The sequence below is a fragment of the Lipotes vexillifer genome, unplaced genomic scaffold, assembly GCF_000442215.2.
Source record: "Lipotes vexillifer unplaced genomic scaffold, Lipotes_vexillifer_v1.1 scaffold602, whole genome shotgun sequence".
Lineage (NCBI taxonomy): Eukaryota > Metazoa > Chordata > Mammalia > Artiodactyla > Lipotidae > Lipotes > Lipotes vexillifer.
Genome location: NW_006790307.1, coordinates 511,404 through 534,326, shown reverse-complemented (window position 1 = coordinate 534,326; position 22,923 = coordinate 511,404). Strand labels below are relative to the sequence as shown.

General features: G+C 41.1%; 1 protein-coding gene across 1 annotated transcript in view; it reads left to right on the top strand.

Annotated features, from left to right (window-relative positions):
- The window catches only part of KCNMB4 (potassium calcium-activated channel subfamily M regulatory beta subunit 4), a 67,460-nt gene that overhangs the window by 26,627 nt on the left and 17,910 nt on the right, over positions 1 to 22,923 (top strand). The window contains exon 2 of the mRNA XM_007463542.1: positions 1,075 to 1,202. Within this exon, the coding sequence (XP_007463604.1) occupies positions 1,075 to 1,202 (128 nt within the window). The remainder of the gene's footprint in view (positions 1 to 1,074; positions 1,203 to 22,923) is intronic.

The following is a 22,923-nucleotide window of genomic DNA, read 5'->3' as shown; positions in this document are numbered from 1 at the left end:
TGGAGAGCTTTATACATCGTACTAAAAAGTTTGTATTTTGCTAGAAAATAGTGATAAGGCATTGACAAATTATATGCTCTAAAATAATGCAACTCACATTATACTCTAGAGCTAATGGATTTTTTCCTGCTTCTTAATAATGAACACCTTTGTAAAAACATCTGAGAGTAAAATGTGATGAATCACCAGACTCTAGTTCCAGCTGTAGATCTGACAGAAATCTCAGTTTCCTCATCTGTAGGATGAACATCAGTAGAGGATTGTTGTAGGAAGTACAGGAAGTCAGGCCTATTAAGCACTTATTACAGTGTCTTGCATAGTAAACACTCAACAACTGTAAACTGACATCATCTTCATCTTGATCATCATCGTGATGAAAGACTAAAATGGAGAAAATGGATTAGAATGCTAAGGGTTAATTTTAACACCTAAGGTTAAGAGCAATTTTCTAATTCTGCTGAGTCTATATTGCTTAGAGTAATAAAGTTCCTTCTGAGAGAACTGCTTTGTCAGAGGCATGGCTAGAAAAGGATATCAGTTAGCAAAATGCATTGATCCTATACTTGAGAGGAAATTTTCTGTTGATTTTGTTGTCCGAGAAAATGTAAGAAAAGAAAACTGGAGTTTCAGCAGTTGAGAGCAGTATCTGTGGAGAGGTATGTGCTTGATTTGTTAGTTAAAAGTGGAAGAAGAAAATATCAAGGTCTATTAGAGATTGGGGATAAAAATTAAGTTTTGTGTTACCTCCCTTTGTTGATTGGCAGGCCCTCAAAGACAGAGTATATTACGCTTTAAATTCACTAATAAATTGTAACTAATTGTTTATAAAGTATCTTTATACTGTAATGACTGAAAGTTATTTTTCGCTGTACTTTTGTTATCGGAATACTTTCTGTAATTGCGCCAAATTCAAAACTTGAAATATAGTTTCAGAATTTCAATTTGGTTAAATTAACAATTAAGTAGGTCAGAATTAGATTTACCATCAGCATAATGCCATCTGTCTATTAAAAAGGACTATATTTCAATATTCTATAGAATAATAGGTTTACTTTCTGTGTTCTGTTTTGTTAGTGCTCCTATATCCCTCCCTGTAAGAGAGAAAATCAGAAGAACTTGGAAAGTGTCATGAATTGGCAACAGTACTGGAAAGATGAGATTGGTTCCCAGCCATTTACTTGCTATTTTAATCAATTTCAAAGGTAAGCCAATATTTACATGTGCATATTAAAGTTGTTTGTAGCCTCTGTAGTTTATTATATTAGTAAATCATAGAATGGGCTCATTTGGCAAAATATACAACGTGGAGATAGTCTCAACTCTTTCTAGCATGTACCTAGGGAAGCCCCTTCTTATTTTACAGGTTGGGTGGCATGTAAAGAATCTGCCAGCCAAAAAAAAGAGAGAACCTGTATCATAGAGTTTACCCTCTGGATACACTAAGAAAGTGCCTTTAGGTAAGAACATTGTATACTAGGAATGTTCCCTGAGAATTATAGATTAATGCACACAAACTGAACAATGTGCAGATTTATCAGCATTTTGGGCTACATCAAATCTTATCTTTCTTTTTCCTTTCTGTTCTGACCAAGTATCCATAAAATGAGTTCACACCATTATAACTTTACTTGTCTTAGAGAGAACTCAAGTTATCCCATATAACAATGGATACTTCAGTTCCCAACCAGATTAACCATAGTAATTTGTTCATCAGACATTTATTGCGTATTGAGTATTCGCAACTCCTTGCTGTACATCTCCACTTGGGTGTTCCAAAGTTAGGTCAGACTTTCTCTTCCTCCCATAGTTCCCTCTCTTAGTGAATGGCACTATCGTCCCCTCGTTTGCAGAGTCCAGAAACTAAGTCATTCTTAACTCATTTTCTCCTTTACAGTCTATAACCTGTATTCACCATCCTGTTGATTTTACCCCTCTATTAACTCTTCTCTGCCTTCCCTCTGCCACTGTTTTAGTTCAGATTCATATTATTTCTCAGCCCTATTAACACAATAGTCTTCTAACCAGTCCTTCTACCTCTGCCCTGCACCCCCCTCCAAGACATTCTCCATGTTGCTGCCAAGGCGATCTTTCTAAAACATGAGTCTCATCAGGTTACTCCTCATAGTTTTCAGAGTAAAGGCCAAACATCTTGGCATGGCCTATGTATCGGGTATCTGTTGTTGTGTAACAAGCCACCCCAAATCTAGTGGCCTACTGCGACAGTGATTTATTATTTCTTAGATCCTGTGGGTTGGCTGGGAAGTTCATCTGCTGGTTCTTCACATGATGGCTGGACTAGCTGCATGGTCCACAATGGCATGGAATCTCCCTCACATGCCCAGCACTTGGTGATGGCTCAGCTGAGGCATCTCCGTTCTCCACCTGGTCTGTCATCTGCCAGCAGGCTAGATTGCCTTCCTTCCAACATGGCAGCCTCAGGACAGCGTTTAAAGAGAGCCAGGCCTTGGCTCTGGAACTCACGTCACATCCCTTTTGACATGTTCTATAGGTCGAAGCAAGTCATGAAGCCAGCCAGATTCATGGGGTATTGAAATAGACTCTGCTTCTTTTTTTTTTGTTTTTTTTTTTTGTGGTCCGCGGGCCTCTCACTGTTGCGGCCTCTCCCGTTGCGGAGCACAGCCTCTGGACGTGCAGGCTCAGCGGCCATGGCTCACGGGCCCAGCTGCTCCGCGGCATGTGGGATCTTCCCGGACCGGGGCACGAACCCGCGTCCCCTGCATCGGCAGGCGGACTCTCAACCACTGCACCACCAGGGAAGCCCAGACTCTGCTTCTTGATAGAAGAAGTGGCAACGGTTTTGTGGCCATATTTAATCTAGTTCACAGCATACAGGCCTCCTCAAGTTCTCGCCTCAGACTCCCTCCTCTCCAGCTTCATCTCCATACTCATTATTTGCAATAGCCATTCTGAACTATAGGAAGTTCTATGAATATCTTATGCTTTTATATCCATGCCTATTTATTTGCTTCTCCTGCTTCTTGACTGCCTTGCTGAAGACTCTCCTCTAATTATCACCTTCTCTGGACCTGCTCTCCTTGATCTTCAAGTTTGGTTTATTTGTATATCAGTTAGGATACCATCTGCTTCAGGTCAACAGAAAACTGACTCAAAATAGCATAAACAGTTAGGAAATTTATTATTTCACACATCCAAAAATGCACAGGTGGACCAATAGTAGGGTAGTTTGATACAATGACTTGACAGTGTCATCAAGAATGCCACTCCTTTCTAGATCTCAGTTTTACCTCCCGATGGCTCCCCTCATGGATACAATATGGTTGCTGTGGTTCCAGTTGTCACAGCCAGGCACAGCAGTGTCCAAAGGCAGAAAGAAACCTATCTCTCCTGGTATATTTTTCTTAAGATTAGGAAACCTTTTCCCAACTTCCCACAGCCAGCCTCCCCTCAGGTGTCCTTGCCTACACCTAAACCAATCACAAGAAAGAGCAATTAGAATCTACCTCTGAGATGGGGATAAGGCAGTGTCTCCTAAATCATGTGGAGGAAGGTTGTACAGAAGGGGGCAGAATTTGTGGAACAACCAGAAGTGCCAGCTATAAGGTGTATCTCCCATATTGTGTGTAGAGCTCTTTCTCAGAGGTTTGCAACCCTCACTATCGTAACTATACCAGAAGAGCTTTTTAAAAAAACGCATCACAGGGGCTTCCCTGGTGGCGCAGTGGTTGAGAGTCCGCCTGCCAGTGCAGGGGACACGGGTTCGTGCCCTGGTCCGGGAAGATCCCACATGCCACGGAGCAGCTGGGACCGTGAGCCATGGCCGCTGAGCCTGCGCGTCCGGAGCCTGTGCTCCGCAAAGGGAGAGGCCACAACAGTGGGAGGCCCGTGTACCGTAGGAAAAAAAAAAATGCATCACAGACCAATTAAATTAGAATTTTTGGTGGTTGAACCTAGGCATTAGCATTCTTTTAAACTGATTAAAAAATTGATTCCAGGGATTCTAATATACGACCAGGATCGAGAGCCACTGCTCTATCCTCTCACCTGTCACCCTCTACTGGAATTGTTTGTATGCCCATCTTCCCAACCAGACTATCTACTGGTTAATGGTGTGGGCTATATCTTCTTTGGCTTTGGATCCCTAGCACTTCACACAGTGCCTGGTTCTCAGTTTAAAAATGTTTGGTGAATGAATGTATCAATGAATGCAATGTGTCAGAATAATAAGGCAGGTTCTTTGCTTCCAAGGAATTAGACTTTATTGGGGGAAACAGATGCTTATGCAAATATAAGTATGACTTCATCAGCTAGAAATGAAAGGGAGGAAGACCTTGAAGATGGGGTGGCTGCAATAAAGAAACCAAGCTTGACAATGAAAGGTACATTAGGTAATAGGTTATATAATAAGGAGTGGTGAATCTGTAAGCTGGAAAGGTAGCTTGGGGTTAGATTTCTAAAGGGTCAAAAATGCCAAACTAAGGAGATGGTCTTTGTCATATGGGCAATGAAAATTTGTGAAAAGTTTTTTTTTTTTTTTTTGAACCAAAGACTGACATGAGTAGATCTCTGATTTAGAAAGTAATTGGTGTGAGAGTTGAGTGTGTACTGGAGAGGAGAGATGGGCTAAAGGCAGGAGCTCCAGCTCAGAGATGGGAGGAAGTAAGGAGAGTACTGAGTGAAAAACATAACATTTTTGAGTGGCTACCGCGGGCCAACCATTGTGAATAACGTTTTGGTTAGATCACCAAATTTCTTATAATAGTTCTAAATTCTGGCCCCACTTGACAAGTGAGAAAACTGAGTCTTAAAGACTCCATCTGAAGTCTTTAAGTGAAAAAAACCCAGAATCCAGCTAGTCTGATTCCCAAAGCTCCTTCTATTAACCATCTTCTTGTCCCGTTAAAGTAGTTTGAGGGCCTAGACGAGAGTAGAGGTAATGGAAGTATTTCATGGAGGGGTACATCAGAAAGACATTTGGAATTACAATCACCAGAACTTGATGACCACGTGATGAGGAAAAGGGAGGTACCACATTTGACTGAGCATGAGGAGAGTCTAGCTCTGACCATTGAATTTGGGGGTCTCGTAAGATATCCGAAAGAAAGAGATGGAAGTACCTCTTTTAGTTCAGAAGCAAGAGGTCAGGGTCAGTGTTATACGAGTCTGGGAATCACTGGCACACAAGCTGTAGCTGAAGCAAGGAGAAAGAATGCATACTGGAGTGAGGAGGGAAATGCTGACCGAATCGTGGGATCCTCTGTGTTGACCGTATGAGGGGAAGAGATGGAGAAAGAGTGGCCAGATGTGGAGAGGAAAGTGAAAAGACGTGGAAGGGCGAGTGTTTTAAGGGGAAAGGGGTAATCAAGACAGACTACTGGGAAGTCTTCAGCTGTGGCAATTAGGAGTGTGTGAGTGATCTTTGTGAACACCGTTTAGGTACTGTCTTAAAGCACAGGGTTTGAAATCATTTTGTAGTAGCCTGAGGTGAGACTGTGAAGGCTTTACGAAGTGCGGACTCCTTTTTCAAGAAATTTGCCATGACCGGAAAAAGAATTTGGGGGAGGAGATGAGTAACTGAGAGGGAAACAGGAATGGATACAGAGAAATGAGACAGGTATGGACTAAACCTGCTGGGGAAGAAGGAAACGTTGACCACAGATAGTAAATAAGGCAAAGAGGGAGCCCTGAGGAAAACAAGATAAGATGAAATAAAAAGGTTCAGTGGGGATATGTTTTTCTGTGAGGTGGGAGCACAGCAACAGGAAATAGGCACCAGCAGTCAAGACAGTTTGATACTGAACCCACCACAGTCTGAACCAGGTGAGCCTTTAAGCTTCCAAGCGCTGGACCGGAAGCTGGTTTCCGAGCATCCATGACCTTAGCTTGCAGGTGGAAGCAGACAGGTGGCCCCTCCCATGGGCTGTCCTGCCCAGCTGCTGGTCATCTTCTTAACTTCCCCTCACTCCCCACTCAGGCACCCAGTTTTCTAAAGGCTGGCAACCCCATTTGGCCTCCTGTTAGGGCGTGAACTCTGACTACCTTCAGAGCCCAACCAAGCAGGACCATTCCCTGGAATAGTGAGAACTCTCCCTGCATGATGTATCAGTTGTATTAACTTCAGTAGCAGTACATTTAAGCCCCCCATTCCTTGTTCAGAACGGATACCCATTCCTTATCCATCATCTGGCAGTCCCATTTTCAGACTGTCCGGGTGTAGATAGAAGTGGGGGTCGTCTGTCACAACTCAGAAGCACTCAAGACATAATTTTTAAGTCACTTTGGGAAAACAGAACTTTGGAGTTTTGGCTCTTTTACTGTGACATTTGCAAGAGGAAACAAGAATGCTGGTTGTAGGTGTGAAAAATGGCAGCTCCTTGGTGCCATCTACTCTTAGTACACTTTTTACTACTGCTAAATATGAAATAAAAATAGACTTACTGTAGAGACTCCCAGATGCTCTTGATCAGATGAACTTTATATTTAAAGTAACCTTTAGATTTCACTCAAATTTGGGAAATTAGGGAGAATAGGTACCAAGAAGTTTCCATTTTCAAGAAAAGGGTGTTATTTTAAAAATCTAAGACAAAGATGATTGAAGTCTTAGCTTTCCATTGTTGAAGCCTTGTTTAGGTGAGGTATACTCAGGAATAGAATCTGCGGTGGCCAGAGCAGCCACCAGCAGCCATGCCTGCCATGGCAGGACAGTCCCCATGCAGTCGCTCCCTCCTTCTGCACCAAGGAGCACCAAGGAGGTGCTGCTGGCGTGACGTCACGCCCAGGGCTCAGTGGAAGCTGCCTCCGTTCATGATCTTCCTCTGCAACCTTTGGGCTCGTCTCCTTCAGCCTCGAGGCTCACAATCTCCATACAATGTGTAGATTTTTATTTTACATTTTTTGCTAAGGCCACACTTTCGGTAAGGTCACACTTACCCTCCCCATACCATTCTTTTCTCTTCTTAGCCTTTTCTTGGCTTATCCTTTCTCAGCAAAACCTGTGTGATGCCCCCTTACCAAGTTTGTTTTGAAAGCCCCATTCCATTGCTAGAAAGTGTCTCTGTAGTCAGTCTGTCCATCCAATTCTCCTCCCTCATCTTTGCCTTCACTAGCTTCCCCTCGAAGAGGGCGTGTCCCTGGAAAATGGTTACTCCTTCCTTAATTCCCTTTGGATCCAAGGACAAGGAAGAGTGATCGGTCTTTATTTTTTTGAACTTCTCCTCTTATGGAGAGAGTCGTGTTTTTCTATACAGGTCTGCTTTTTAATACTTTATTTTGTTGTCCTGAGTGGATAATAGTTCACAGAGGGCACAGAGCAGGTTTACACACACACACACACACACACACACACACACACACACACACACACACACACCCCATCAAATGAACCAATCCAGTCACACCACCTGTGAGGTCTTGAATTCATTCCCTTGGTTGAGGCCCTCACTGTTTCTCAACTAGATAGTTGAAGTGACCCTCAACTGGTCTTTCAGGCTTGGCCTTTCTCTCATCCATCACCTACACTACACTAGGTTTCGTCGTACTTTATTTAAGTCTATATTTGATTTTGTCACAATCCTTGATTACATTTTTCTGCCTTCTTATTGTTCATTGGATAAGAACTATGCCCTTCCAATTCTAGGTGCAACTTCTGCTGTTTAATCATGTGTCCATCAGGTGAAAAAAAAAGAAACCAACCAGACGTGATCCATGCCTTCATGGAGCTTACAGTCTGTCGTCATACCATTACACAGATAATTACAGAGTGGGGTAAATGCTATGAAGGAAAGGCCAGCGGTGCTGCTATGAGATATTATAACAAGGTGGGGAATTTTGAAGGCCTGTATGAGTAAATCATAATTAGGTAGAGACCAGAAGATGGTCAAGAGTTAGCTAGGTGGAAAGTGAGGGGAACAGTATTTCAGAATGAGACACCACCATGTGCAAAGGTTCTGAGGCAAGAAAGAGGTTGGTGAGTTTTAGGAACTGAAAGGCCCATGTGACGGAGGAGCTGTAAGAGAGAAGGACAGTGGTGAGTGTTGACTCTGGAGAGAGTAGGCAGGGTTTACATTTCTCTTAAACTCAGTGAGCAGCCAGTGATGGGGAGTGGTGACATGGCCTGCTTTAAATGTTTTCAGTTTTATATCCAGTCACAGAGTATGGTTTACTCTGTGTTTCTCATGCACATCCATGCCTTTGCCCTGTCTCCTCTTCCTTCACCTTTTCCCACGTCTAGGAATTAGCACACTATGGTGGTTCTAGAAGGAATGCTGGAACTAGCCACTTTCTAGCATGGGTGGTCTTGGGTATGTTACTCTGACCTACCTGTGCCTCCATTCCCTTTGTAGAGGGAGAAATAATAAGGTTATTATGAGGTTATCAATGAGATGACATGTGCCTACCTGTACTAATTCCTATAAAAGTTTTTGCTATTATTATTTTTATTACTCTTTTTTTTTTAACATCTTTATTGGAGTATAATTGCTGTACATTGTTGTGTTAGTTTCTGCTGTATAACAAAGTGAATCAGCTATACGTATACATATATCCCCATACCCCTCCCTCTTGCATCTCCCTCCCACCCTCCCTATCCTACCCATCTAGGTAGTCACAAAGCACCAATCTGATCTCCCTGTGCTATGCGGCTGCTTCCCACTAGCTATCTGTTTTACGTTTGGTAGTGTATATATGTCCATGCCACTCTCTCACTCAAGTCCGTTCTCTATGTCTGCATCTTTATTTCTGTCCTACCCCTAAGTTCATCAAACCATTTTTTCTTTTTTTTTCTTAATTCCATATAGATGTGTTAGCATACGGTATTTGTTTTTCTCTTTCTGACTTACTTCACTCTGTATGACAGACTCTAGGTCCATCCACCTCACTACAAATAATGCAGTTTCGTTTCTTTTTATGGCCGAGTAATATTCCATTGTATATATGTGCCACATCTTCTTTATCCATTCATCTGTCAATGGACACTTAGGTTGCTTCCATGTTCTGGCTATTGTAAATAGTGCTGCAATGAACATTGTGGTACATGACTCTTTTTGAGTTATGGTTTTGTCAGGGTATATGTGCAGTAGTGGGATTGCTGGGTCATATGGTAGTTCTGTTTTTAGTTCTTTAAGGAACCTCCATACTGTTCTCCATAGTGGCTGTATCAGTTTACATTCCCACCAACAGTGTAGGAGGGTTCCCTTTTCTTCACACCCTCTACAGCATTTATTGTTTGTAGTTTTTTTTTTGCGGTACGCGGTCCTCTCACTGTTGTGGCCTCTCCCGTTGCGGAGCACAGGCTCTGGATGCGCAGGCTCAGCAGCCATGGCTCACGGGCCAAGCCGCTCTGCGGCATGTGGGATCTTTCCGGACTGGGGCACGAACCCGTGTCCCCTGCATCGGCAGGCGGACTCTCAACCACTGCACCATCATGGAATCCTTGTTTGTAGATTTTTTAATGATGGCCATTCTGACCGGTGTGAGGTGATACCTCATTGTAGTTTTGATTTGCAGTTCTCTAAAGATTAGTGATGTTGAGCATCCTTTCATGTGTTTGTTGGCGATCTGTATATCTTCTTTGGAGAAATGTCTATTTAGGTGTTCTACCCATTTTTGGATTGGTTTATTTGTTTTCTTGATATTGAGCTGCTTGAGCGGCTTGTATATTTTGGAGATTAATCCTTTGTCAGTTGCTTCATTTGCAAATATTTCCTCCCATTATGAGCGTTGTCCTTTCGCCTTATATTTTCCTTTGCTGTGCAAAAGCTTTTAGGTTTCATTGGGTTCCATTTGTTTATTTTTATTTTTATTTCCATTTCTCTAGGAGATGGGCCGAAAAGGATCTTGCTGTGATTTATGTCATGGAGTGTTATGCCTATGTTTTCCTCTAAGAGTTTTATAGTGTCTGGCCTTACATTTAGGTCTTTAATCCATTTTGAGTTTATTTTTGTGTATGGTGTTAGGGAGTGTTCTAATTTCATTCTTTTACATGTAGCTGTCCCATTTTCCCAGCACCAGTTATTGAAGAGGCTGTCTTTTCTGCATTGTATATTCTTGCCTCCTTTATCAAAGGTAGGGTGACCATATGTGTGTGGGTTTATCTCTGGGCTTTGTATCCTGTTCCATTAATCTGTTTTTCTGCCAGTACCATGCCGTCTGGATTCCTGTAGCTTTGTAGTATAGTCTGAAGTCAGGGACCCTGATTCCTCCAGCTCCGTTTTTCTTTCTCAAGATTGCTTTGGCTATTCAGGGTCTTTTGTGTTTCCATACAAATTGTGAAATTTTTGTTCTTGTTCTGTGAAAAACGCCATTGGTAGTTTGATAGGGATTGCACTGGATCTGTAGATTGCTTTGGGTAGTATAGTCATTTTCACAATGTTTATTATTCCAGTTGAAGAACATGGTATATCTCTCCATCTGTTTGTATCATCTTTAATTTCTTTCATCAGTGTCTTATAGTTTTCTGCATGCAGGTCTTTTGTCTCCTTAGGTAGGTTTATTCCTAGGTATTTTATTCTTTTTGTTGCAGTGGTAAATGGGAGTGTTTCCTTAATTTCTCTTTCAGAGTTTTCATCATTAGTGTATAGGAATGCCAGAGATTTCTGTGCATTAATTTTGTACCTGCTACTTTACCAAATTCATTGATTAGCTCTAGTAGTTTTCTGGTAGCATCTTTAGGATTCTCTATGTATAGTATCATGTCATCTGCGTGCAGTGACAGTTTTACTTCTTCTTTTCCACTTTGTATTCCTTTTATTTCTTTTTCTTCTCTGATTGCTGTGGCTAAAACTTCCAAAACTATGTTGAATAATAGGGGTGAGTGTGGGCAACTTTGTCTTGTTCTTGATCTTAGTGGAAATGGTTTCAGTTTTTCACCATTGAGAACGATGTTGGTTGTGAGTTTGTCGTATATGGCCTTTATTATGTTAAGGTAAGTTCCCTCTATGCCTACTTTCTGGAGAGTTTTTATCATAAATGGGTGTTGAATTTTCTCAAAAGGTTTTCTGCATCTATTGAGATGATCATATGGTTTTTATCCTTCAGTTTGTTAATGTGGTGTATCACATTGATTGATTTGCGTATATTGAAAACTCCTTGCATTCCTGGGATAAACCCCACTTGATCATGGTCTATGATCCTTTTAATGTACTGTTGGATTCTGTTTGCTAGTGTTTTGTTGAGGATTTTTGCATCTGTGTTCATCAGTGATATTGGCCTATAGTTTTCTTTCTTTGTGACATCTTTGTCTGGTTTTGGTATCAGGGCAATGGTGGCCTCATAGAATGAGTTTGGGAGTGTTCCTCCCTCTGCTATATTTTGGAAGAGTTTGAGAAGGATAGGTGTTAGCTCTTCTCTAAATGTTTGATAGAATTCGCCTGTGAAGCCATCTGGTCCTGGGCTTTTGTTTGTTGGAAGATTTTTAATCACAGTTTAAATTTCAGTGCTTGTGATTGGTCTGTTTATATTTTCTGTTTCTTCCTGGTTCAGTCTCAGAAGGTTGTGCATTTCTGAGAATTTGTCCATTTCTTCCAGGTTGTCCATTTTATTGGCATATAGTTGCTAGTAGTAATTGCTCATGACCCTTTGTATTTCTGCTGTGTCAGTTTTTACTTCTCCTTTTTCATTTCTAATTCTATTGATTTGAGTCTTTCCCTTTTTTTCTTGATGAGTCTGGCTAATGTTTTATCAGTTTTGTTTATCTTCTCAAAGAACCAGCTTTTAGTTTTAGTGATCTTTGCTATTGTTTCCTTCATTTCTTTTTCATTTATTTCTGATCTTTATGATTTCTTTTCTTCAGCTAACTTTGGGGTTTTTTTGTTCTTCTTTCTCTAATTGCTTTAGGTGTAAGGTTAGGTTGTTTATTTGAGATGTTTCTTGTTTCTTGAGGTAGGATTGTATTGCTATAAACTTCCCTCTTAGAGCTGCTTTTGCTGCATCCCATAGGTTTTGGGTTGTCCTGTTTTCATTGTCATTTGTTTCCAGGTATTTTTTGATTTCCTTTTTCTTCAGTGACATCTTGGTTATTTAGTAGCGTATTGTTTAGCCTACATGTGTTTGTATTTTTTACAGTTTTTTTCCTGTAATTGATATCTAGTCTCATAGTGTTGTGGTCGGAAAAGATACTTGATACGATTTCAATTTTCTTAAATTTACCAAGGCTTGATTTGTGACCCAAGATATGATCTGTCCTGGAGAATGTTCCATGAGCACTTGAGAAGAAAGTGTATTCTGTTGTTTTTGGATGGAATGTCCTATAAATATCAATTAAATCCATCTTGTTTAATGTGTCATTTAAAGCTTGTGTTTCCTTATTTACTTTCATTTTGGTTGATCTATCCGTTGGTGAAAGTGGGGTGTTAAAGTCCCCTACTATGATTGTGTTACTGTCGAGTTCCCCTTTTATGGCTGTTAGCATTTGCCTTATGTATTGAGGTGCTCGTTTGTTGGGTGCATATGTATTTACAATTGTTATATCTTCTTCTTGGATTGATCCCTTGATCATTATGTAGTGTCCTTCTTTGTCTCTTCTGACAGTCTTTATTTTAAAGTCTATTTTGTCTGATATGAGAATTGCTACTCCAGCTTTCTTTTGATTTCCATTTGCATGGAATATCTTTTCCATCCCCTCACTTTCAGTCTGTATGTGTCCCTAGGTCTGAAGTGGATCTCTTGTAGACAGCATATATACGGGTCAGTCTATGTCTTTTGGTTGGAGCATTTAATCCATTTACATTTAAGGTAATTATCGATATGTATGTTCCTATTCCCATTTTCTTAATTGTTTTGGGTTTGTTATTGTAGGTCTTTTCCTTCTCTTGTGTTTCCTGCCTAGAGAAGTTCCTTTAGCATTTGTTGTAAAGCTGGTTTGGTGGTGCTGAGCTCTCTCAGCTTTTGCTTGTCTGTAAAGGTTTTAATTTCTCCATCAAATCTGAATGAGATCCTTGCTGGGTAGAGTAATCTTGGTTGTAGGTTTTTCCCTTTCATCACTTTAAATATGTCCTGCCACTCCCTTCTGGCTTGCAGAGTTTCTGCTGAAAGATCAGCTGTTAACCTTATGGGGATTACCTTGTATGTTATTTGTTGCTTTTCCCTTGCTGCTTTCAATATTTTTTCTTTGTATTTAATTTTTGATAGTTTGAGTAATATGTGTCTTGATGTGTTTCTCCTTGGATTTATCCTGTATGGGACTCTCTGTGCTTCCTGGACTTTCCCATGTTAGGGAAGTTTTCCACTATAATCTCTTCAAATATTTTCTCAGACCCTTTCTTTTTCTCTTCTTCTTCTGGGACTCCTGTAATTCAAATGTTGGTGCATTTAATGTTGTCCCAGAGGCCTCTGTGACTGTCCTCAATTCCTTTCATTCTTTTTTCTTTGTTCTGCTCTGTGGTAGTTATTTCCACAGTTTTATCTTCCAGGTCACTTATCTGTTCTTCTGCCTCAGTTATTCTGCTATTGATTCCTTCTAGAGAATTTTTAATTTCATCTGTTGTGTTGTTCATCATTGTATGTTTGCTCAGTTCTTCTAGGTCCTTGTTAAACATTTCTTGTATTTTCTCCATTCTATTTCCAAGATTTTGGATCATCTTTACTCTCATTACTCTGAATTCTTTTTCAGGTAGACTGCCTATTTCCTCTGCATTTGTTTGGCCTGGTGAGTTTTTACCTTGCTCCTTCATCTGCTATGTATTTTTCTGTCTTCTCATTTTGCTTAACTTAACTTTGTTTGGGGTCTCCTTTTCGCAGGCTGCACGTTCGTAGTTCCTGTTGTCTTTGGTGTCTGCCCTCAGTGAGTACAGTTGGTTCAGTGGGTTGTGTAGGCTTCATGGTGGAGGGGACTGGTGCCCGTGTTCTGGTGGATGAGGCTGGATCTTGTCTTTCTGTTGGGCAGGACCATGTCCCATGGTGTGTTTTGGGGTGTCTGTGAACTTATTTTGATTTTTGGCAGCCTCTCTGCTAATGGGTGGGGTTGTGTTCCTGTCTTCCTAGTTGTTTGGCATGGGGTGTCCAGCACTGGAGCTTGCTGGTCGTTGAGTGGATCTGGATCTTAGCGTTGAGATGGAGGTCTCTGGGAGAGCTCTTACTGATTGATATTACGTGGGGCCGGGAGGTCTCTGGTGGACCAGTGTCCTGAACTCGGCTCTCCCACCTCGGAGGCTCATGCCTGACATCAGGCCGGAGCACCAAGACCCTGTCAGCCACACGGCCAGGTACATGGGGAATTTCTTGCCTTTTGGGAAGTCTGAGGTCTTCTGCCAGCATTCAGTAGGTGTTCTGTTGGAGTTGTTCCACATGTAGATGTATTTCTGATGTATTTGTGGGGAGGAAGGTGATCTCCACATATTACTCCTCTGTCATCTTGAAGGTCCGTCTAGGAGTAATTTTAATAGTAAGACTTGTAAAGCATCTGTAGGTTGAACTCTTACCTGAAGATGAGCAGGAGGTCCTGATATCACAGCTTCTGATGTCAATGGAGATCCCTTCCATGTCTTCCTTGATCTATTCCAAACCACATAGCTGGCAAGATGTCTTTCCGATTCAATTTCCCCTTGATGAATGGATTATTTCACTGGAAAAAATGAGTTGTTGTGATCCTGCTTGCCTGATGCCAACAGAGTGTCTCGCTCAACCCGCCGCATCCCCGGCGGCTGAGGTTGGAGGGACGGGGACGCGCACCGGAGACACGGGTGGGCTCCACGCAGAGTGGTGGGCTCTGGGCTCCGGGCTCCAGGTGGAGGCGGGGACGGGGGCGACAGCAGCACCTCCTCCACTCAGGCGTCTGCCTATTTTTATTATTGTTAATAAGATTTGCCTCAAAGACCACTGTGTAACCTTCTCTCACCTTTTCAGGTATAATCAGTCACTTCCTCTTCTGAGCTCCTACAGGGATAGGGTTGCTTTTTTCACACTGTTATAGAGTTGGTTGAATATGTATCTTTTTCTTTTATAGATTATGAATTCCTTAATGCAGCAACTATGTGGCAGTAGGCATCTGTGTTTACATCTACCACTTACTAACTATGTAACCTAGGGGAAATGGTGGAACTTCTTGCTCTTGGTTTCCTCATCTATACAATGAGGATAATGTTATCTGTCTTAAGGTTTTTGTTTGTTTGTTTGTTTTGTTTTGGAAAGGATCATATCTGCACAAGAATGAGTACTTAGTAAATGTATGTGCTTTTCTTTCCTTGCTCTGTAAATTTCTAACAACTGGGGTAGAAAAACTAATCAGTGAATAGCCCTGTTATTCACTGATTGGAGGCTGAATAAATAATAGAGATTTGATTGATGAGTAAAGCAGTGGAACACACAAAAATAACAAAAAAAAATGGATTCTATTGTGAAATAAAATAAATACATTGTACTTCTGACACTGAACAGTTATATCCTAATTTTTAAGTTCCTTCAGAGTATGTGGGTCCTATAGTATATATTTTCAACTTAAATTTGCCCTTAGCATTTTAGAGAAAGATGAACATAATGGCCCCAGCTAAAGTTGAGTAGAATGCTCTTTAGAACACAGTTTGAAAGCCATTAAAATAGAAGGTTAAAAGCAATCAATCAGAAAAGGAATGCTCACTTACTTAGGGCTTAGTTTTCATATCTACAAAATTTGATAGATTGATAGATTAAATGATCTCTAAGAGTCCTCTAAGTTCTCAAGTTTTACGATTTTGTGATTCCCTGATTCTGAAGGGCTTGTACAATTACAACAGCTTAAGACACTAGATCATATCCTAATGGTGAGAGAGAAAGAAGATTAGCAAAGAACCAAATGGTTAACAGTCTGGAGCCATTTAGTGGAGGAGCAGACAGTCCTCCTACCTCAACAGTAACTGAGTTTCATAATGATGACACTGAGTCATCAAAAAAGTTAAATTTGGTTCAATATACTCTCCTTAAAAGGCAAGGAAATGTGTAATGCGTTTTTAGAAAGATGTTACCAATTATATTTTAATATTTGTATTAGTTTTTATTCAACTTGAAAGGTTAAACCTCAGTTATTTGGAAAATTCACTTATGTGAATACCTAGCTCCTCTCCTTGAAATAAGCAATACTGTTTTAGGGGCTGCAGAAGCTTCCTACCACAAATAGATTATCAGTCTTCTATCATGTGTTATCCTTTTCAGTGTCCTAGATTTCATCCATAAAATTACCACCATTTCAGTCATTTACTCTTTCATTTATTCAACAAGCATTTATTAATCACCTGTCTTATACCAAACAACAGTGATCAAAGATAATAAGACTTTGTTTCTGTCTTCAAGGAACTCACTGACTACTATGAAAGACCAACATGTAAATAAACAATTGGAATGTAACTTAGTAAGTGCCATAATTACACACACACATACACACACAGTATAGTGCCTGGACCTACTTGAATGGAGATAAGGAGTGGAGAGAGAAAAGCCTTCATAGAGAAAAGTTTGAGCTGTTGTTGTTGTTTTTTTAAATGAGTAGGAATTTCCCAGATAAATGAAGGCTAGGGAAAGGGGTTTCAGGGAAAATAAGGCATTGATATTTGGAATGTTATAGGCAACTGAAAGAAGTGTAAGGAGCTACATATTCTTGGAGAGTGCATTTAGGGGAAAAGTGATAGATGAACCGGCAGAGATTGAATGAGATAATACTGTGCTCTTATGGCATGCTAAGGTTTTAGACTTTATTCAGTGTGCACTGGAGTAGCAAGTCACATTTGTACTTGAGGGAGACCAGTCTTGTGGCTGCATGGAAGACAGACTGGATATAAGCCAAAAATGGAGGAAGGTTAAACAAATTGAAAAGTAATCACATCAGTCTAAACAAGGGATGAAAAGAGCTTGGGCAAAGGCAGAATTAGTGGAGAAGGGAAGGAGGGAACGGACATGAGACTGTACAGAAGTGAGATTAAGCATGTAAGTGAGATTGTACTTACATGTTTATATACATGTCTCTGAATACATTTATAACCAATACAGTGAAAAATGATTGGTCAATTGTTATTGATTTTGGCTATGTCTTTGCATTTGTTTTCAACTTATGAAGCTCTAAAACCAGATTTCTTTTAATATATTTATAGGTTGAATTTAATTGTTCCATTGGCTTCTAAGCTTTCCTTTTTTGTTTGTTTGTTTGTTTGTTTTTGTTTCTTGCGGTACACGGGCCTCTCACTGTTGTGGCCTCTCCCGTTGCGGAGCACAGGCTCCGGACCTGCAGGCTCAGCGGCCATGGCTCACGGGCCCAGCCGCTCCGCGGCGTGTGGGATCTTCCCGGACCGGGGCACGAACCCGTGTCCCCTGCATCGGCAGGCGGACTCTCAACCACTGCGCCACCAGGGAAGCCCTCCTTTTATTTTTTTATAAGACAAATTACTAAAGAAAAAAACCTCATCTTTACTTGCAGACCTCTTAGGATACAAATGTGGGAAAATGTGCATATAAATATGGGAAGTGATATTTTGAATAAATTCCATAGGGAAATTTTATTGACCTTTGAATGAATTACTAAATACTAGACTTGTTATTTGATAAAAATTTAATTTTTAATAGAGCTTTTTACTTTTGTTTTCTGTTTACTCTGAAAAATATTTCTTATAATCTTTCATTAAATAAGAGACTGGTTCTATAGTTGTTTTTTAAAGGAATATATTGGTTTTCTTTTTAGGCATTAAGTCCAATGATATATCTTGAGTCTTAAAAAAGAAAACAGTGAATCTGGAATCTTACCAAAATTGAGTCTTTTCTGTATACAGTTGTGTCTGGTTCCATATTAAGAGAGATTACATCAGAATTGAAAGCTCTCGTTGGTCTCAAAACCTGTACTTAAAAAAAAAAAAAAAAAAAGCAATGATGGCTGTGCCCTCTCCAGTATGCTATAGAATATGTATGGAATTCACTTCAGTGTTCTTTCAAAGTCTGACACCCAAATGGCTGTACATTACTTAGGATGTAAATTTGAGAGTCTGTTTTCTGATGGTTATTCAAAGTGTTTTTATGCTTGCAAATTCACCTTCTAACAGCTTTCATCATTGTGGCAGTAAAGTTAAGAATTTGATGTTATTAAATCACTTTTCACTTGTGATAGTTTATGTAGCTATTAAACAAAGCTGCGAGGGTATTTGGGAGGAAAACTACAGGAGCTGTAGGACAAGTAGGTCACAGAGTGCAGCACCGTCAGATGGTGGAATGCAGGACAGGGCTGTGCGTCAGGAGACTTGAGTTCTATCCATAGCTCTCTTCCTGACTTGGTGTATGACCTTGGTCTACTTACTGAAGAGCTCTTGCCTCAGTTTCATCGTGGATAAAATGGGGCCAGAATTAGCCTCTAACACATGTAGAGGGTATCAAATCTGGGAGACATCTTCTAGTCATTTATTCCAACCCGAAGTGAATCCCTGCCACGTTTTTTTTTTTTAATAAATTTATTTATTTTATTTATTTATTTTTGGCGGCGTTGGGTCTTCGTTGCTGCTCGTGGGCTTTCTCTAGTTGCCGTGAGCGGGGGCTACTCTTCGTTGCGGTGTGCGGGCTTCTCATTGCGGTGGCTTCTCTTGTTGTGGAGCACGGTCTCTAGGCACGTGGACTCAGTAGTTGTGGCTTGTGGGCTCTAGAGCGCAGCCTCAGTAGTTGTGGTGCACGGGTTTTGTTGCTCCGCGGCATGTGAGATCTTCCCAGCAGGGCTTGAACCCGTGTGCCCTGCATTGGCAGGCGGATTCTTAACCACTGCACCACCAGGGAAATCCCCTTATTTTTTTATTTTATTTTTTTTGCGGTATGCGGGCCTCTCACTGTGGCCCCTTCCGTTGCGGAGCACAGGCTCCGGACGCGCAGGCTCAGCGGCCATGGCTCACGGGCCCAGCTGCTCCGCGGCATGCGGGATCTTCCCGGACCGGGGCACGAACCCGTGTCCCCTGCATCGGCAGGCGGACTCTCAACCACTGCGCCACCAGGGAAGCCCCCCTGCCACGTTTTTTGAAAGTATCTTCCATTCTCTATTTTAACAACTTTGGTGACAATGGATGTCATTTCTCCTGAAGCATCCTACTCCATTTCCAAACATTTTTAGTTGTCAGTAATTCATCTGAGGAAATACCTAGAATAGGCACATTCACAGAGATGGAGGTAGATTAGAGGTTATCAGGGACTGGGGGAAGAGGGAAAGGGGAGTCATTGCTTAATGGTTACAGAGCTTCCATTTGGGGTGATGGAAAAGTTTTGGAAGCATAATGGTGCTGGTTGCACAACATTGTCAATTTAATTAACGCCACTAAATTGTATACTTAAAATGGCAAATTGTATTGTGTGTGTGTGTGTGTGTACATATGTATATATGTGTGTGTGTGTGTGTGTGTGTGTATATATATATATTTTTTTTTTTTTTTTTTTTTTTAAACCACAGTAAAAATAGAAAAAGTTCATCTTGGTTAGCCCTATGGTCTCAGTAGGAAGGTAGACCATATTATCTGAATTTTACAGAAGAACAAACAGCCTTTAAGGTCACATGACCAGGGAGGAGCAGAGTTAAGTATCCGAACCCAAGTCCTTGACCCTCAAACCAAAGGTGTCCTCCAGTCCACTGCTGCCATTGCTGTTGGGAATAGACTTGTTCTCACTGCTTGTGATGCTCTTCTTCTTCTTGCAAATGTACTTACTTATTTTGGCTGCACCAGGTCTTAGTTGCAGCACGTGGGATCTTCGTTACAGCATGTGGACTTCTTAGTTGCAGCGCGTGGACTCTTAGTTCTGGCATGTGAACTCCTCGTTGCAGCATGCATGGGGGATCTAGTTCCGAGATCAAGGATCGAACCCGGGTCCCCTGCATTGGGAGCGTGGAGTCTTAGCCACTGGACCACCAGGGAAGTCCCTATACATGCTACTCTTAAAGTCTGTCCCTCTCCCCATTTCTAACATTTCACTGTGAGAATGATGTTCTGGATTTAAATGAAAGAATTTAAAATGTATCCCTATATAAATACATACTGTTACTTTTTTACTGATTGTTCCCTTCTCATGACTACTTTGAATCTTGATTCTGGCACACATCATATTTGTTATTTTTTCCATTGTAAAATGTTATCCTAATTGCAAGTCAGAATGACTTTAATCTCCTTATCTAAGTTATTGATAAAACTCCTGGAAAGGACTGATTCATAGGCAGAGACTTGACTATTTCCCTGGTAATCTTCCTCTGGCCTTATCCAATAATAGCCAATGCCCTCCTACCATGCTTACTCTGTTCCAGAAACAGTGCTTTATACATTGAATCTCATTAAATCTGCACAATATCCCTGCAAGGCATTATTGTCATAATTCTCATTTTATACATAAGGGAATGAAGCACAGAGAGGTTAAACAAGTTGCACAGATCACACAGCTGACAAGTAGCATAAGCAGGATTCAAACCTGTGCATTCTGCCTCCATAGCCCAGGCTCTCCAGCACTCTGCTTGTACTGCTGCTGACATCAGCCAGGATTCCAGGCCGTACTGGGATCGGATAACATCAGGGACTCTATGAAATCTGATCAATGAGATTGCAACTATAACATTCTGTAATTGTACCATTGGTGGCAAAATACTCTGAAATGACAGATGAAGGGACTAGTGCATTTGTATGTGCTATGTCTTCTCCCAAGAAACTTGGACTCTATAATCCTCCTCTTCTTTCATGTTTGCTCAAAAGATATTTCCTTTTTATTTCCCCAGGCACACAGAAATACTTTTCTTGTATTGCCTCTTCATTTGTACAAATGCATTTTGAAATGTATCTCAACAGTAAACAAACAGCAAACATTTACAGAGCACCTGGGGCAAGTGCCTGGCATTGTGCCGGGTGATGGGAATACAGATAGGAGCAGACAGTGTTCTGCCTGCAAGCTTACCGCTGGCTCGTGAGAACCAACACACCAGCACCGCCCTGGTGCTTGCCACACTGTAGGTGCTGCAAGTGTTGTTGAATGGCTGAATGGAAGGGAGCTGAGTACCAAGAAAGTCTTTTAAAATACTCAGATGTGCACCTGCAAACTGTTTTTGTGCTTTAGATTAAGAGAGGACTGGTTGTGACCATCACGGCTGTTCACTTGGTGAAACTGTACGATTCCCCACCCTATATCTGTGCGATTCAGTCAGCTTCAGCCACACTGTGCTGGGATAACAACCTGAAAATCTCAGTAGCTCATAACAATGAGAGTTTATTTCCTACTTACAGTACCTGTCTGTCTTGGGTCATGTGCAGCTTTGCCCTGTGCCTTTATCACTGTGGGACTCTGGTTAAAGGAGTGGCCCCTCTCTGGGACATCAATAGTAGTCTCGCGTCAGAGGAAAACAGATTTCCCTAGGAATACTTGTGCCAAAAATTTTTTAGTGATTTTCAAACTCTTCATAGTGTTTAGTCCAACAGTCTGATGGCTATATATGTGTATTTTCTTGAATTTTGCATATCACATGCTACCAGGGTAAAGTTAAGTTACTGGCACAGACAAGAGAAACTTTATGATTGACTGATGGGGTCTTTTTAATTACTCAAGTTTAAAAAATTCTATTATTGTACCATAAGTCATCACTTTCATTGTTATGCACATTCCTCTATAAAACTGTTGCTCTCCAAACATATACGTATAAGCAATTTATCAGTTAGGAAAAGAGCTTGACAATTAATTTAGCTAATTTTACTGGGCTAAAGTAATTCAATATTCGCTCAGTGTACTTTTACCGAGAGAAATAACTACATTACAGACTATAACAAAGCAGAACGTAAAGCTATTATTCATGTACTCTTCACTGTATGATTTAGGGGTTAGGTTCAAGGGTTCATTGCTAGCCTTGATAGAAGTGCTAACCTGTTTCTATCTTCCTACATGCAGCAGCAAAATATGTATACTCTGCTAATTATTTAATTAAAAAAATAACTGCTTGGTGAGTAATACATTTTAATGAGATGGGTTTTTAACAATTGGGAAATGTCTAGAATGACAAAATTATGATAGAAGTAGCCCTGTTTCCTTCGAGCTTTCATAATAATCAAAAAGCTGTGCAATTCACTTTTTCCCCACCCAGGATACATTTTCAGATCCTCTCTTGAGAGCTGCCAAAATAATGAAGCCATGCTGATGGCATGATGGCTATAGATAGGAGAAGAAATTTTGGTGACTGGCTGATTTTTCTTCATTGAGGATCTAATCACAGGGAATTGAACTTCACCTAATCAGACATTAATAGTGATTTCCTGAAATAGTGATTTCCTTAAACGAGCTAAGGATCTTTTTCAGAGGTCTGGAAAAACTAGAATGTCTCTCACCTGCTTGGGTGCATTGGTATTGGCTTTACCAGGTGCTGGCAGCATTTCCTAGCATGCTAGGTCCAAAACAGTGCCATGGGTAGGAACAGCAGTGTTGGAAGGCTTCTCGGGGAGGTAAAGCACCCAAGCAGGGCTGGGGCAGGTGAGTCGAAGGAACAGGAACCATCAGTGACAGTAGTTACACGCACATGGCTTGGTTGGACAGGCTAGAGATAGATTTTTAAATAACCAAGCAGGAAGGGAAGAAAAGAAATGTTGTAATGACAAAAAGCATAGTAGACACGATCGCTTTCTCTTGGAAATTATCTGAAAATAGTTGGCACAGTCGGTGAAAACACAAGCAAATACACATGATTGTTTATGCAACTGCATCTATGGTATTTACGATCCCAAACAAATACATGTGGCCCTTGAAAGAACGCCCATGAAGTCTAGGATCCTGCCCCCACTCCCACCTGCCCTGCCCCCCCAGATCTGCTTAACTGAAACTGTGTTTGCTGGATTTTCATTCCTTTCTTATTCCACTGACATTTACTGAGCTCTCATTTCGAGCTTAGCACAGTGTCATGCTCTTCTAGGTGTGGGAACCACTGGAAAAAATCCAGGCTTTGTTGAGTTGGGCAGACCCACTGAGATCACTGTTCTTTGTCGGGGGGGGGGGGGGATTGGCTCGCGAACC